Source organism: Leptonychotes weddellii, chromosome 14 (genome assembly GCF_054177405.1).
Source record: "Leptonychotes weddellii isolate Sample4059 chromosome 14, ASM5417740v2, whole genome shotgun sequence".
Classification (NCBI taxonomy): Eukaryota; Metazoa; Chordata; class Mammalia; order Carnivora; family Phocidae; genus Leptonychotes; species Leptonychotes weddellii.
The window spans coordinates 19,375,777-19,392,812 of record NC_138382.1 but is presented as its reverse complement, the minus strand read 5'-3'; the positions used below and the strand labels follow the sequence as shown (position 1 = coordinate 19,392,812).

The 17,036-nt window shown below is 45.8% G+C and overlaps 1 protein-coding gene across 5 annotated transcripts in view; it reads left to right on the top strand.

Moving 5' to 3' along the window:
• LOC102742051 (transducin-like enhancer protein 1) overlaps positions 1 to 17,036 on the top strand; it is an 88,210-nt gene that overhangs the window by 66,697 nt on the left and 4,477 nt on the right. For all 5 annotated transcript variants that reach the window (XM_081802881.1, XM_081802880.1, XM_081802879.1 and 2 more), the window contains 2 exons: positions 12,486 to 12,735; positions 14,662 to 14,909. In XM_081802881.1, the coding sequence (XP_081659007.1) occupies positions 12,486 to 12,735; positions 14,662 to 14,909 (498 nt within the window). The remainder of the gene's footprint in view (positions 1 to 12,485; positions 12,736 to 14,661; positions 14,910 to 17,036) is intronic.

Here is a 17,036-nt window from a genome sequence, read left to right as displayed (position 1 = left end):
TTAAAGGGGCAAAAGAGCATTCAGAATTGAAAAACCCCGTTGGTTATTCTTCCGGGGTCACTTAAAATCACTTGCTTCCCATATGTTAGTAATTAGAAATGAGATTTTGAAGAATTTCTGAAGTCCTTAATTTCCATACGAAGCAAAATTGAAATATGGGGGGGGGGGTCTGTCTTACTTCCCAACATGTACTCTGCTCTTCTGTAGGGCCTTTTACAATTTTGATTTTTCCAAATACGGGTATGTGTCATAGGCCTTCAGTTTATTTTCCTTATACTCTCTGCCTTTGTGTGGTTGCTCTCAGCTTTCATTTATGTGTCTCCTGCATGTTGCATATTACATTATTTTGAGTGGTCCATTCAACTACCTGGTCACCTTTGTGTGATTTGAATCAGAGCCTTTCTTCAAATAAACCAGCAGCATGAGGAAAAATGGAATCCTTACTCCATCACCTGCTTTTTGGAATCCTTACTCCATCACCTGCATTGCCACGGCTCTACTTTACACGCATTATAATATCTATTTCATGGTAATTTGATTCATGATGAAACGAGACTTTTTCTATACTAAGAACTGGTAGAGAGATGTTAAGAACTTACAGTGACATCTAGGCCCAGGGAAGGGCAGGATAAGGGGGTGGGACAGTGTTGTAAATGTTTTCTTACCTTGTAGCTCTCTTCTGATTGAATAACCTTGAACTGCTATGTTGTTTATTTTCTTGGGTCTGCCCCTCTGCATCCAGCCTGGGATGCCCCCGGGCCCTTAGTGGGTATTTCTTATCCGTGGTTTCTGGCAACGTAGCTGTCGTGTGTCCTACAGACTGGTGAGTGGATAAAGGACAAATGAGTAATGTGATGAGAGGCAATAATTAATAGTAACTGATGAATCTTCAGGGAAATAATAAGCAAATAATGCCAAGTTCAACTGACCATTACGGAAAGCCAGTTTCTTTCTTTCTTTTTTTTTTTTTTAAAGATTTAAGATTTTATTTATTTATTTGAAAGAGAGAATGAGATAGAGAGAGAGAGAGCATGAGGGGGGAGGGTCAGAGGGAGAAGCAGACTCCCTGCTGAGCAGGGAGCCCGATGTGGGACTCAATCCCGGGACTCCAGGATCATGACCTGAGCCGAAGGCAGTCGCTTAACCAACTGAGCCACCCAGGCGCCCCTAGGGAAAGCCAGTTTTAAGAGTTGGAGGTGTGGGGGTATGTCTGGCTGCCAAGACCCCACCCTAAATGGGACGTGTGAGGCAGGTGGGGTGGGGTGGGACGAGCTATGAGCTATCGTGATGGTCTTGAAGGTACAGAGGACCATTAATCAGACCTAGCTCCTTACAGTTTGTGTATGTGTGTGTGTGTGTGAGAATAATGCAATTAGACACAAAGTTGAAGCCTTCTCTGAATGATAGTACTGATGTCATGCTTATTAGAGCCAAAATACTCATGCCTTTGGCTTGTGAGCACCTTGGATTTCTTTGTGTTCACATCTATGTTAAGCTAGGGTACGACATGCTCAGGGTCAATGACAGTGGGCACGGCAGCAAAGTTGTGAGAGTCACGTATGAGGGTGAGTCTCTGGATCAGAGTGGTCACTGCCCTCCAAAACAGCGAAAATATATTCTTTAGGATTCTCTTTTAAGTTTGAGGGGAGCCATGTTATGTGAGGAAGATCGAGTTAATATCAGAGGGGAAAAATGGAGTTCACCATTGTCTCTGGGATCTGGGCTATACATCCTATTCCTTTGTTTTAATCCATTAATTAGTATGAGAGGGCTTGCTGTCCTCGTTGTTGAGTAAAGTAATACTCCCTGAGGCAGTGCTTCTCAAAGCTTCTATGACGACCAGTTTTTTCCCAACATGACCAAGATTGGTACTCTTGTAACAGACAAATAGGGGAAGAAAGATACACAGTATAAGTCCCAGTTATTGTGTTTTTTTTTTAAGATTTTATTTATTTGAGAGAGAGAGAGAGCACCAGCAAGAGGAGGGGCAGAGGGAAAAGCAGGCTCCCCACTGAGCAGGGAACCTGACTAGGGGCTCCATCCCAGGACCCTGGGATCAGGAGCCGAAGGCAGACGCTTACCCGACTGAGCCACCCAGGCGCCCCAGTCTTTTTTATAAGAGTCAGCTGTCATGAGTTGACTCTGTCGAGTTGCTGTCTGACCGTTTTCAACACTTCCTATCCCTGAGTGAGCTGATCTCCGTGCTGACGGTAGCAAATGTTTGCCGACCACACTTCGAATAGCTTTGGTCGGAGGCACCTAAGAGAAATGGTGACAAACCAACATGGCCAGGGTAAGGGTGAGCGAGGTGTGGTAAAGGTTTGTGAGTGTCATCCTCTGACAAATACCAATCGAAATAATATTTGGGTAGGGCGATGGATGGTTACTCCTGGACATTTGCGCGAGAACTGTGTCAGGCTTTGTGCCAGGTGCTGGGCAGACTCCAGGAAAGAGAATGTTCATCTTCCCCGCCTTTGGAGGGCCTGCTGATGTGGAAACATGAGAGGGACAAATGCTGCAGTATGTTTGTGAGGCGCCCTGAAGGCAGAGCAGTGGGGGCTAGGCAGACATGTAGAGTGATGATGGTTAGGATGGGAAGGGCTTCCTCGGGGTGAGGAGGATACACTGAAAGCTAAGCATGCGCAGGAGGAACAAGCCCACAGAGCAGAGAGGGCAGAAAAGGTGGACCATTGTAGGTAGAGGGGACAGCCTGCCACATGGTCCCAGCACATGGGAGCTTGAGGGATTCCTGTGCCAATGGATGAGTTCCTTCCGAGCGGCAGAGCCAGGAGAGTTCCAGTGGGGCTGGAGGGACCTTGACAGTGCCTCTCGTGTGAATGCTCATCTGTGGTTCAAGTCTCCCATGATCACCTCACCAGTGGCTGTGTGCTTCTGCCCATGCGTGTCTGGTAACCGGGCCTTGCTGTGGTGCCTGGAACGAGCCACTTTCCCTGGCTGTGGGAAAACTGTTCCAGCCCTCGAGCTGAGATCTGTCTCCCTGGAACCTTTATCCATCAATCCTGGTTCTTTCCTACCCCTTGAGACCACACAGTGCACCACTTATCCATCACCCTCATGGCAGCTCTTCAGATATTTGGAGACCACCATCTTGCCACAAGGCTTCTCTTCTGGCTGAATATGTCCGTTGCTTCAGCCCTATCTTGTGGGATGTGATTTCAGGTTCCCGCACCATCTGCTCACTAAAATCTAACAGTCACCTCCCTCTTGTCCTCTCCCACTGATTTAATTGAAACCTGCTACATAGGCCTAAGGGACCCTATTGGAAGCTCACAGCCTAGTGATGGAGAGACCACATTAATCAAATAATCACAAAATTGAATGCATAATTGTAATTGAGAGAAGAGCTATGACCGAGAGAAACGCTATTCTGTAAAAGCATGTGGCAGGCTTCAAGGAAGAAGTGTTTCTGAGCTGTTTTAATCCCATAGGGGAGGAGGAAGGAGCATATGCAAAGGCCCTTGGCCTTACATTGTTGGTTTTTGTGTTGTTTTGTTTTTATCAAAGTAGAATAGAACAAGGTGACTCCTGTTGCCACTATTTTGTACTTGTTGTTGGTGTTAAAATGATGTAGGAACTCAGTAGGGTTTCCCAACCAACCTGGTCATTTTCCTTGTCTCCTTCACCCCCACACCTGTCTCTCCTGACCTCTCTATCTTTGTTAAAGGTATCAGCCTCATTCTCTCCGACATCTGGGCGCAAACTTCAGCCTGTGATTCTTCCTTGTTTAAGTGACATTTCACCAGTCTTCTTCATTGTTGAAATCTCACTTAATTCCTACTGACTTTTGTCAGTAAGATCCTAGATAAGTTTTCCCCTTTATAAAGTGCTTACCTGATTAGGTTCCTTTCTTGCTCAGAGATCTTCAGCAGTTGCACATAAACTGGTGATGGGGCGTTCAAGGCTCCTCTAGTACTTTTACCCCCACCTGCTATTCTAGCCTCATGTCATGTGTTCTTTGCATCTTGTGCATGGGCCGAAAGAGAGAACCTTCCATTCTCTGAGAGCCTTTCCTCCTCCTAGCTGGAGCAATGTCCCTTTTTGCCAGTCTTACCTCTTTCTGTGGAAAAACTTTCTGTCCTTCAAAGACCATTTCTGTTGCCACCTTATTAACACGAAGCCTTCACTGATGCCTTGTGAAATGTGATCCCTCTCCAGGAGCACCTCGTAACATCTTGTTACCCCTTGCACGCCTTGGCCTTGAGTGACCGTCATGTGCCCCTGTCAGATCTCTACCTGCTTCTTCCCTACAAGAACTGAAGCTTTGAAGTCCCTCTGTCCCCTTGAGCACAAATATCCCGTAAACAAATATTTGGTGCATTGAGTACGTGGGAAATGAGTCCGGGATTGTGTAAGACTGTGACTCATCCTTTCTAAAAGAGATTCACATTTTGCATTTTAGAGTTCAGCACTGCTGATTTATAAGAGGTAACCCCGACTGTTTTCAAGCCCTCGAGGGGCGATTTAATTGGTATTGTTTGGTCAGTTTCACTTGAACTCACTTTCAGTTTTAGGAAATGTGTTCCCCTGAGTCTTGTGGAGATCCCTGGTAAGAGAAATTCTGGTTTAGTTAGGTCAGCATCTCTCTGCTGTGCCTCACACCGCCCTCCCCCCAAAACGGCGTTTTGGCCCTGAAGGACCGCTTTCCTCTCCGACCATGCTTGGAGGCTGTGCCCTACCTGCCTCGTGTGATGGCACCTAGAGGTCAGTAATAACTCAGACTAATAATAGTTTGGCTTAAGATCCAGCTTCGTTCCAGGTTCCTTCACCCTGTGTTTTAATGCTAGACATGTAATTGAGAAATCTTACACCCACTCGTTTAGTGTTTAAATAAATCTTTAAAGTGCCTTTTTGGAGTTGGAGCCTAAAGAGAAAAGAAAATCTTAACTACGTGTGGGGTAAAATTGCTTCCTAGGAAAACATGTTTTGCAGCAGTGAGGAGAGGCCGTCCCGGCTTCCAGCCGAGGAGACATTTCCATGGCCAGCCCTTGCCCCAACCCCCACCCCATTTTCCAGTCCTGATCTTGCTTCTGGTTCCTCTGTTGACCATGTCTAGAATCCACAGCTGGCTTATTTAGTGGATTTGGAAATTAATTGGGCCCTCTTTTCACTGGTTATGATATTTGGGTGTTTTTTGGTCTATTAAACACCAAAAGTAACATGCTTGTTTTATGCCTCATTATCACATTTGGGTTTGGGTTTAATTTCTGTTTTTCTACTCTTTGATCTTCTGGGAATGTGTAGCTAATTTCTTGAGATTATACTGAAATGGAAGACCCTTTATTTATTTATTATTTGTTAAAGATTTTATTTATTTATTTGAGAGAGAGAATGAGAGAGAGCACATGAGAAGGGGTAGGGTCAGAGGGAGAAGCAGACTCCCCGCTGAGCAGGGAGCCCGATGCGGGACTAGATTCCGGGATTCTGGGACCATGACCTGAGCCGAAGGCAGTCGCTTAACCAACTGAACCACCCAGGCGCCTGGAAGGCCCTTTATTTTGATGTGAGTTATATGTAGCTACTAGAGAGCTGACCTCCTTGCACATCTCTCTCCCTCTTCCCCTTCTGAGAAATGCCTTTCAGTTTATCAGGTGTAAGTATGCTTTGTTTCTTTCTTGCTCACATGATTCTTGGTTGCCTGTAGTGGTTGGTTCCTTTGCTAGAATTTTCAAATTGAGCTTTGAAAGGGCTGTATTTTAAACTTTTCTTTGTCTTACTTTTCATCCAGGAATCTCTCGGTTTGATTCTTTGTCCTGCATGGGAACCTTGTTTTTACCCAGCACATTTACATGTTTTCAAACATTTATTTTTTTTTTTTAAAGATTTTATTTATTTATGAGAGAGAGAGCACGAGCCAGGGGAGAGGGAGAGGCAGATTTCCTGGTGAGCAGAGAGCCTGACGCAGGACTTTATCCCAGAACCCCAGATCATGACCTGAGCCAAAGGTGGACACTTGACCGACTGAGCCACCCAGGCTCCCCACAGGTTTTCAAACATTTAGTTGGTAGAGGAAGTAGGGCCTAGAATTCAAAGTCATAAATGTTAACTTTGCTAGAGAACCTCCTAGATTATCAACTAGACCATCTCCCATTTCCTTTTTCATCTTTTTCATGTCCATTTTAAGAGGTTTTGCATTTGCCTTTTCAAAAAAAATGGGAATAGTCCTACATTAAGGTCATAAATAAGGAAACAAACACAGAGTCTCCCATCTTAATGTTTTAAGTTCTCACCTTGTAATTTAATTGTTACTAAAGCCCTCTATTCCTGTAGATATGCTATCTTCCAAATAGGATAGGAATTGTGCCCTCATCTGCATATTTGCTGTTTGGAAGGATCCTGGGATGCCAAACTAGAAAAATCCTGTGTTTTATAGATGTTATGGGTTAGATATGCAGACCTTACAAAATGTTAAAGGTAAAGCTTGTTATATCAGCAGTGAAGGAGATTTTACCATAAATAGATGAATCGTATTCCCAAGGACCTATTTTCTTTTCCTGAAATCTTAGAATGATATGGCTCTGATTTCCTTATGACCTCACATCCCAGTCCCCCCGCCACCACCTTCATTATTCTAGTTCTTGAGGCTAAGAGTATCCTTCACAGTCATAAATTACATTATTCTCATATACCTTAGGATGACCCAGATGCCCCAAGCCCTCCAAGCCTCCAGGGCCAGGACTCTATAATGAAGTGCCCTGATGACATTGACAAGAAGATTTCTCTTGTGTAGGCTACCTGTCTCCATCTTGATGGGCACGTGTTTTCCCTCTCGAGGCAATAATGTCCAAGTTAGTGCCATTGTGAAGCCAGAGTGAAGATTAAGAGCTCTCCTTTTGTGGCGGGCCTGCCCTGGATGCCCTGAACTTGCATCCTGGCCCTTCCACTTACTAGCCCAGTGGGCCAGTGACCCTGTCCTGTACTATTGCTTCTCATCTCCAGATAATAAGGAATAGTGAGCTACCTCCTGACGCGAGAACCAGAGGTTGAATCTATGTTGTGTGTCATGCTTTTCTGGAAGTACCTTCCCACGCAACTTCATTTACACCACACCTCCTCAGTCATGTTTAGTGGGTAAGTTTTCTCAGGGCATGTTGTAAATATAGGGAAATGAGGCACAAGTAAGTTACCTATGGCCCCCACATCTTATTAGTGACTAGCTGAACCTCTAATCTGTGTCTCCTCACTTTTTTTTTTTTTTTTTAACTCTATGGTATGCTCTTCAGCTGCCAGGCGCAGGATCGCGCTTTTTGCCTGTGACCTGTGGCAGCTTCTGGAAGGGTCCTGCATCCACTGGGCTCTGCTGACTTGGGGAAGGGCCATGGATTTCACTCCATCACTGTGGTTGCTTTCATTGCCTTTTGTTTCGGTCCAAATCGGCTCTCTAGGGACCGCATTCCCCCCTCGGGAATGTGATACCGTCTCTTAGTGACATTTGGTAGGACGACTGGAAATTTCTGGGGGAAAGTTGGCTGGCATAACCCAGGTGGCTAGAGGACCCTCCACTTTCTTGTAGCTTACTCTCCTTGCCAGAGCAACCTTTCATGCCTCAACTTCCAAGCGAGTAGGGTAGCGATAAATGACTTGGGGTGTTGAGATCCAGCAGTATGCTGGCTGGAGAAGTCAGGCCACCTGTCCCTGAAGAACTCTGCAGTTGGAAAAACAACGAACGAGAAGTGTAAACACGTGTGGCAGTCCACAGTGTGGTACGTGCCATAGCTGAGATTTATAGGAAGAGACAGGACCCTGGAAAAGAATCCTCCTGCCTGGGAAGGTTGTGGCAGACTGAGGAGGAGAGCAAGTGACGAGCACTTAGGAGGGAGGTGGCGCTATTCTAGGCCAGAGGGAACAGTATTTGCACAACTTGGAGACGTGACAGGGTGCGGTATTTTAGGGGACTGGCCCATTGTCCCACGTGGCAGGGAGTTCCAGATACAGGACGGTCACATGAACTGAGGCCCAGCCACAATATATTGTGAAGGACTTGGCGAGCCCCAAAGAGCGTGTGATTGGATTTTTGATACTTGTTCCGACAGCCGGAGCTTCCCGGTTGAGAATGCCAAGTCCACAGGCGGCGGGGTCTTGGCCGCGGCCATGATCTCTGGGGGCTGTGGTTCTTCATCACCGTTTACTGGATCCCGCTGCTGCCGTTCCTGTCTATTTCCAGCAAACCAACGACTCTGTAAACACCTGTTTTCCTTTGGCCGCAGAACACAGCATAGTTTTATTAGCAGCAGAGCTAGGAAAAAAAAACAACCTGCTTCTCCAAAGCGCGGTCTTGTTTTCCAGCTTGCTCCTGTCCCCGAGAGGCAGGGGACTCCTTCCTTTGAGTTCCTTCCCCTCTGCTGTGTGCCCAATAAAGGAAGCGGCCTCAGCTCCGAAAGAGTTTGACTTCATTCAGTTTTTTACATCTGTGCTGTCCAGGGGGCTTTATTCTTTTCAGTTCTCCAACCAGATTTCGGAATTAGATCCTGATCAGCAGGTGCTTGTGCAGAAAGCTGGGTTGGGGCAGGGGCTCAGTTCTCTGAGGCTTTCTTGGGTACAAGTGGGTGGCCCCAGCAGTGTGGCCCCTAACGAGGGCACCAGGAGCTCATTCTTTCTGCCTCACAGTGTGCCACAGTCCTGGCTACGTGTCCTCTTCTCCTCTTTGTCAAGGGCTGTCTCTCCACTCTTGCCCTTCAGGATCTATGGATTTCCTTTGCCTCGTCATTGCCATGTGCTTTCCTGACTCCCACCCCACACCTTCCTCCCTTTCTGCATTCCTGATCCTCACGCTCGCCCACTGGTTGATAAAAGAGCCCTTGATTGAGCATACCCTCACTCTCCTCTTTTAAAGTCATGGGTGTTTGATACCGATGCTCCCTTTCTCTGAGAGCCCTGCCGGTGTGGAGCACGGTGTTCAATGTTTAATGGTTTTGCAGCTCTTCTCACCCTTAGAGCAACCCCTGCATCCCTTATACTTGGTTGTATTTCTGTCTTGTGGATCAGGAACAGACACGTTACAGGCTACAGGTAGTGAGGCCGGGAAGGATGGCCACAGTTAGGCCAGCGAGCCGGGCATCTCCCATACATTTAACACACGAGTCTGGGCTCTTGACTTAGCTGTGGACCTGGTCCACTTGATCATCAGTCAGGAGTCAGTTGTTTTCTTGAACAAACAAATAAATCTCAGCTTTTAGAATTGGGATAGACATACAGAAAAGTGCATGAATGGTGTGTGTATAGCTAAGTGACTTTGCACCAAGAGTACTGAAGAAGCCCTTCTTGTGTCCTCTCCAGTAGCTGAGGGGAACCCCCACTCTGGGTTAACATCACAGATGAATTCTGCCTGTGTTTGAAATTCTGTAAATCCAGTCCTTCCATATGCATTCTTTGGTGGCTGGCCTCTTTCTGAATTCAGGCTTGGGAGATATTTATAAATCCTCACTATGTGTTTATAAATTCTCCTTCCTGGTTGATTTTACTTTTCCTGGCTCTTCAGTAAGTAGAGAATCTAAGTTTCCTTCTGGGATGTCTTTAATGTCGTCATGATACACCGTCAGCGTGGCCTTTTCTCATCAATATGCTTGTGTCTTGTGTTCCTGTAGGTGAATAATTCCAGACTCTCGTCTGCTCCCCTGATTTTTCCTTCCAGTTGATCTCTCTTTGAGACCCATCAGCCCTTTGTGTCGTTCTGGTTTGTTCATTTGATTAGGCTCTCCAGCACCGCAGGCGGCACCAGCTTCCTGTGAGGCCCCCTGTGACTGATGTATTAACATCCCTGTGCATTTCCCCGGGGACCCAGAAATGTTCCCAGCTTCTGGCAGCAGTTCACTGCTCTGTGAATCAATTTTAAATTGCCTCAGTATGATGATCACAGACCTCCTGTGTGGTTTAAAGAAGAAGACACCTGGGAGAGAGGTGGGTGTCTTCCAAAAAAGGAGCGTACAGCTCTCTTGTCTACACTTCGTGCATCTGTTTTAATCTGGAACATTGAACTCAGTAACAAGAGGGTTTCCAATTGAAGCAAGGTAAAATTTTCTTCCCCTAAAAATCCAGAATTGCTAAAAGGGTACCTGATGGAGAGTTTGCCTCCCTGGAGGTGCCCACCTTGATTTATGGCAGACAGAGAAACAGACCTTCACGTGTGCCATTATTCTCTTAAAGAAAGCTTTAAGAGGCAAGTTCTCCCCCTGTGTCAACCACTGTTCTAACTAAATATGTTCCATTTGATTGTTTCATGAAACACTCTGGTCATTTCTCCAGCTTTACCTAGTTCATTGTTTGTCATTTTCAGACCCAGCTTAGGGGGTCACATAATTGCTCCTGGACCTTGAAGAATTCTTCAGCTCTTGTGGTCCCATCTTCAAGGGCAGTACAATGCTACTTGATCCCAACTCTGAATATCCCATAATAAATGGCATAGGTTCAATGCACATGTATTAAAATATCATGTGGGTCTGATATGTTAACTAAGGACGCCAAAGGATACTGTTGGATAAAAAAATAAGGGATTTAGTGGCTTGTTTTGATGTAAGGGCTTTGAGCTATGGTTGTTTTGTATATTAATTTTCTAGTACATTCTGTAGGGTTCCCATTATGTGTGCTCAATGATTCACATTAAGAGTAATGTTAAGGATTTGGTCCAGCTAGCCATGTAATATTAGTTATTGGAACCAGTTTGTCAGGAAATAACATATTTCTAAGATCGTGTCATTTGGTTGGGAGAAGGGGAAGTTCTTTCTCAAGCCTTCATGTATTTGGTATTTTGCTTTCATAGAGTGAAAACAACAGCATATATTTTCTTCTCAAGCTTAGGGAAGTATGTAGGTTTTATGTGCAAGCAGGTTGGAAACCTGATAACCCTGTATCAGTTTTCAATTTTGTGCATGCTAAGTTATTTTACAAAATTTGAGTTAGCATTAAAATGAAAATTTGAGTTCTGTGTTAATACCCATGGTCTTTAGATCTGTAAAGGGACTGCAAGGTGCCAATGACAAGTTCCATAAAGGGCCCAGACTTACCCAGTGGGTCACGGACAGGAGGAAACTCTACATACTTCATTTGTTATGTATGCAGACCTATAGAAAAGTCTTCATGTTGAACTTCTAGAATGCCTAGTGATGGCTTCAGATAGGAAGAAAGTGAAAGCAGTGGTCTTCAAAGTGCATAATTCCATCCGTTTGGATGTTGGGGGTGGATATTAGCATTTCTGCATCTTCCACCCTCTAAAGTATCTTTTCTTCTGTGCATGTTTTATAATGCCTGTGATATATTAGTGCTTGGATTTTAAGTCATTAGATCTTAAAGCGTACAATATGCTTTAAGATTTTGGGGTGGAAACAAGAATGTCCTAGAATTAGGTTTGTTCATATTGAACGCGGGAGGAAAACAATAGCTTGAAGTAACATAAAAGTTTATTTCTCTCTCCCATAAAAAGATACCGGCTGTCAGCAGGGCTCTGCATCCTGTGTTTGTGTTCCACTTCCTTCAGCAGTTGATTTCCATCTTCAGAGTCAGCTTGTGGCCCCCAAGGGCTGGTGGAGCTCGGGTCACCTTGCTCATAGTTAAGGCATTAGGAAGGAGTAAGAAAAGAGGGCAGGCAGGAACCCCAATGCTCCTCCCCTTCTAAAATTCCTTTTCTTTTAATTAATAAACTTTACTTTTTAGAGCAGTTCTAGGTTCATAGCAAAATTGAGCCAAAGGTACAGAGAGCTTCTGTATCCCCCCCAGGACCCCTTCCTTTGAGGTTATGAGCTTAATGCCACCCAGCAGTGCATGTTTGTTGAGCCATGTACATCTCAGTGGTGGGAACATGGCGAAGCAAAGAGTAGCTTTGCTGCCTTAGATAAAACTGGGGTTCATGGCCAAAGGAGACAGGGAGATTGTCGAGGAGAAAACTTGAAATATATCATCAAGCTATTTGATGTAAGAGAATCTTTTATTATTTTCTCTTGATTATGCGAGAGTAAATTCAAGCCTGAAACTGGTGCATTGAGAAAACTGTTTTTGTTTGTCATTGTTGAAATATACTGTTTACTGTGTGAAATTATTACAAGTTCTTAAGGGCTTCATCTGAAGCATAAAAAATAATCATTTAAAATTATGCTAAGAAATCATAAAATTATACAATGTACATGGAAGGAGGTATTTTATGTTAATTTGGAAGCATAGTTAGCATTTTATATGGGATTGGAAGGAATGCTTTATGGAATGGTTAGACACAATTGAAAAATAAGTTAAATACTTAAAAAATATAGTTCAATATACCTGTCTTTTGGTACACCCTGGGCTTCCGTTATTATGTATTTTAAATTTGCTCCTTCGGTAAATACTTCAGCTTCTATTGATCTCAAGAAAATCCTAAGGAGAATCGTTCCCTTCTTTGTCTTCTTATAGATGCTGCTGAGCTAATGACCAGCTGCTTTATGATAAATGTTTTCTCTGTCTCCTATCCTGTCTTTCTCTCCAACCATCCCCCTCTCCAAAAGTGCATACTCCTTCCACGTTACTGCAGACGGTCAGATGCAGCCTGTCCCTTTCCCCCCTGACGCCCTCATCGGACCTGGAATCCCCCGGCACGCACGCCAGATCAACACCCTGAACCACGGGGAGGTGGTGTGCGCCGTGACCATCAGCAACCCCACAAGACACGTGTACACGGGCGGGAAGGGCTGCGTCAAGGTCTGGGACATCAGCCACCCCGGCAACAAGAGCCCCGTCTCTCAGCTCGACTGTCTGGTGAGCGAACAGGAACTGGCGCACGAGGGTAATGTCTCTCTGGAGACTCAATAAGGAAATGGCTGTTTGGGCCTGGGTTTTATTCCCATTAGGAGGAAATGGAAGCCCTTTCTGTTTCCTGTGTTAGCTAGTTAGCTCCCCCACCCCTCTCCCTGAAATGTGAACGTTTCATTTGTTGCTCTTTCGGCGGTTAAATCCCAGAGTTGATGGATTTCTTTTAAAAAACATTGTACAGTAGTTTACAGAAGCTGTCCTTGTTTGAATGTGTATTCAAAAGGGGGTTTCCCATTTAATGAATGAAAGCACAGCGAGGCCTGGACTCTGAGCCCTGCAATCCACCCAACTTTTAATTTCCCTGCGGCCTTCGGATAAATATTGAATAGTAAACATTTGATAACGTGGCATAAAAAAGCATTCTGAACAGGGTCTGTGTTTTCAGGGAGACCTGGGAGGGCTGGCTGGGTTTTATTACCTGAACTTCAGGAAAGGTTAATAGATCATACTGCATAAAAACGGGGGGCGGCCGCCTGCGAAACGGGAATGGTGAGAACGCTTTCCCAGAGTACCCTAATCCACCTGCTCCCAGAGTAGAATACCGTTTTGCATTTTTCAGGATCATAGCACATGTTGGGACATGTTCCGATCTCTATAAACTGTGACCCCAGAGTTTATAGCCCACATACCACTGGCCTGACGCAGAATCAGGGCCACACTGCCCCTGATACAGGGCCTGCCTACGCTTTGCCGCGGCCGGTGGTGCGGTTTACCCACCGCCTGCCCAGCCATTGCTGAGGATTCGGGAGCCAGAGGTTTAAAAAAAAGAACAGTGGTGTTTTTGAGATACAAAAGCCTTTTTTTTTTTTTTTTTTTGAGGAGTTATTGATTTACTTTTTAATCACATAACTTTAAAAGATCTCCATTAATGAAATTTCAATGTGCTTCAACATAGGCCGACATTCTATAATAGTAGGAGTATTTTGTGACACTCATCACCTTTTTTGAGATTTATGTGCTTAAAGTTTTTTCTCATCTTTGAATAGGCCATGGTCAAAGCATAGCAAGAACTTCAGTTCTGTCTATTTGGGTTGAAGGATAGCAGTTATTTCTTTCAGGGAAGGGAGGGTCATTTTAGGTCCCACCTTCCTTTTTTTTTTTTTTTTTCTTTTTCTTTTTCAGAGGTAGGGGCAGAGGGAGAGGGAGAGAGAGCATCTTCAGCAGGCTCCACACCCAGCACGGGGCCCACGACCCGTGATCATGACCTGAGCCGAAATCAAGAGTTGGATACTTAACTGACTGAGCCACCCAAGCGCCCCTCCCACCTTCCTTTTTTAATATGTGCTGGTTTTGATAGAGAGATGACCTCTTTTATCAATTTCTTTGGACTGAGAGGGTTGAATACGGCAGCAACTGTATTACCCCTTGAGAAAGCAGCTCTGTTAAAGTTCTAATAAGGAGCCACGTGGCTAATGAAGAGTCAGCACAAGCCTTAGATAGAGATTTAAGAGTAATGAAAACCAGAAGGTAGGCAGCAGGTCCGCACTATCCAAATAGTAAATAAGGGCGGGTGATGAGGTCAGAGATTTATAAACTACCTTTGAAAAGTGGTTTCTTCACAGAGAAGTACGTGCACACCTACCTTACATCCGCTGATCATTTCAGTTCTTTCTACTCAGCAGGAAACTGGACGTCAGGAGAAGTTCCATTTAGTGTTTGCACATGCCCGAGCGAGCCTCGGAGTTTGTTTTGTTGACTGTTTCAAAGGAGACAGTTACAATTGGAACCCAATCTTTGCTACAGAACTCTTGCTTTGCAGGTGTCCACGAAATACCACTTTTTCAAGTCAAAAACCAAGATAGCAGTTAGAGAGCACGGTATTGTTATTGCTTGGTCATGCATCATAGCAATTGAATTACGTTTATTTCACAGAACAGGGATAACTACATCCGTTCCTGCAAATTGCTCCCTGACGGTTGCACCCTCATCGTGGGAGGGGAGGCCAGTACTCTGTCCATCTGGGACCTGGCGGCTCCCACCCCGCGCATCAAGGCGGAGCTGACGTCCTCGGCCCCCGCGTGCTACGCCCTGGCCATCAGCCCCGACTCCAAGGTCTGCTTCTCGTGCTGCAGTGACGGTAACATCGCCGTCTGGGACCTGCACAACCAGACGCTGGTGAGGTGAGCAGCGGTGGTTTTCTAGGGTGGGGGTTCCCTCCTTGGGTACCTGGGCCTGAAGACCTCCTGCTTCTGGGCCTGCACCCAGGCTCTCAGCCCGTGTGAAGAGCCTCCTGTGTGCCAGGCTTGGAGCTCTAGGCATCGGGAGTGTGAAGACAAAACTGTGACCCTGCCCCTCTGGGGGGCTTATAGCCTTGCTGCTGTGCTCAGTGTCCCCCACACTTTACCTCCCCAACATCCCCATTCTTCAGCCACTTACAGATGCCAGACTTGTTCAAAATATATTCCTGACATATACATACCATGGATTACCTGGCGGTACGGAGGGTCCTTAATACTAGGTGCTTTTGGCTTTGGCTAGAACCTTGTTTGTGTAAATAGGAGCCAAGTGATAGAGGATAACAGAAAATCAACAAAAGGACATTAGAAGAGGAGATTCCAGGGGCGCCTGGGTGGCTCAGTCAGTTAAGCGTCTGCCTTCGGCTCAGATCATGATCTCAGGGTCCTGGGATCGAGTCCCACATCGGGCTCCCTGCTAGGCGGGGAGCCTGCTTCTCCCTCTCCCTCTGCTGCTCCCCCTGCTTGTGAGCACGCGCTCTGTCAAATAAATAAATAAATATATATTTTTTAAAAGGAGATTCCATGAACTTTGCCCACAAAATGGTTTTAAAGTATGCATGTTTCTCAATTACTAAATCAGTGCTGTCCAGGGGTCATTCCACCCTAGGAATGAGCCCGGCTTCCTGCCATCTGTTCTCTTAACTGCGGTGACAGCTGCAGTCCTGCCACCTCTGTGTCTGTCCTTGGCTCTAGCCAGTGCCTTCCCTCTGCTGAAGTCAAGAGTCCACACCAGAGATGTTACAGAAAAGTCTTTACAAAGGGAAGCACTAGTTAAACATCCCAGGGAAACCTGATGTGTGTTCCGCTTTTTCATTCCGTTTTCTTTGCTCAGAAACGCTCTTCATTTATGGTGTGGTGTTAGGCTGGTGGATGATTTAGCAGGGCTCCTTTGATGCTTTGGGTCCATGTGCCAGAGCGAATGGATGGACTTTCGAAGTCAGTATAGCAGCTTCGTCTCCCTCCAAACCACCCCTGTAGGAATCCAGTCAGTGTCACTGAGCCCCACTCTGTCCCTGTGTGTGGCTGATGCCATGACCATTATTTTTCTCTTGTCATGTGCTGGGCAGCTCAGAATGAGCACAATGGACACACGTAGCTGTAGCTGACAGCCCCTTCAGACTTTTAGCCTGGCCAGTGTTTGCTGTTTTTTTCTTTTCTTCTTTTTTAAAAAAAATCTGAATAAATAACACTTTTAAAATTTTAATGCTAAGGGCTTTTCAAATATTAATCCATTTAATCCTTATAACGTCTGCACTGCTATTACCCTGATTTTATAGGTGAGGAACCTGAGGCACAGAAAGGTTAAGTCTGCCTGCCTGGCTCACACAGTCGGGTGTGGGGGAGATGTGATGGGGCACAGGCATGCTGTTCTCATGTCTGTGCTCCGAACCCCTGCTCTGTGCCGGTCTCCGGGAGTAAACAGCTGCTGGATATAATGGGGTAGTGCTTTATGAATGTCTTGCTCACTTTGGGTTGGCCACATGTGGCTAACGGCTACTCTGTGTGAGAGGGTGGCATGGAGTCTGCTCAGTATCTCAGTATTTACTGAGACCCTGCATGGTCTAAACCTATCTTCTGGGAGCCTAAGAGTAGCGCTGAGATTTGTGGACAGAGGGATGGAACATCCACCAGGCACCTGAAGTCCGCAGAGAAAGGCATTTGTAGTCAAGGAGTAAAGTATTTCATGAGTTCTAGAGAAGGCAGGGGTGAAATGCAGAGAGGTCATTGGGTTTCCAGAGCAGTTTGAGGGAAGGAATAGCAGAACTTTCAAAAGATGAACCTGGGACTTCAGTAGTCCTGCATGACCTATGGGGAGTCTTGGAGGAAAGTGAGGCTGGTTGGGGAACATGTGCCTGGGATGGGGTGGGGACGGTTGGGTGCGTGCAGGAGAGAGGACTAAGGTGGACATTAAGAATAGCTTTTGGAGCGCCTGGGTGGCTCAGTTGGTTAAGCGACTGCCTTCAGCTCAGGTCATGATCCCAGGGTCCTGGGATCGAGTCCCGCATCGGG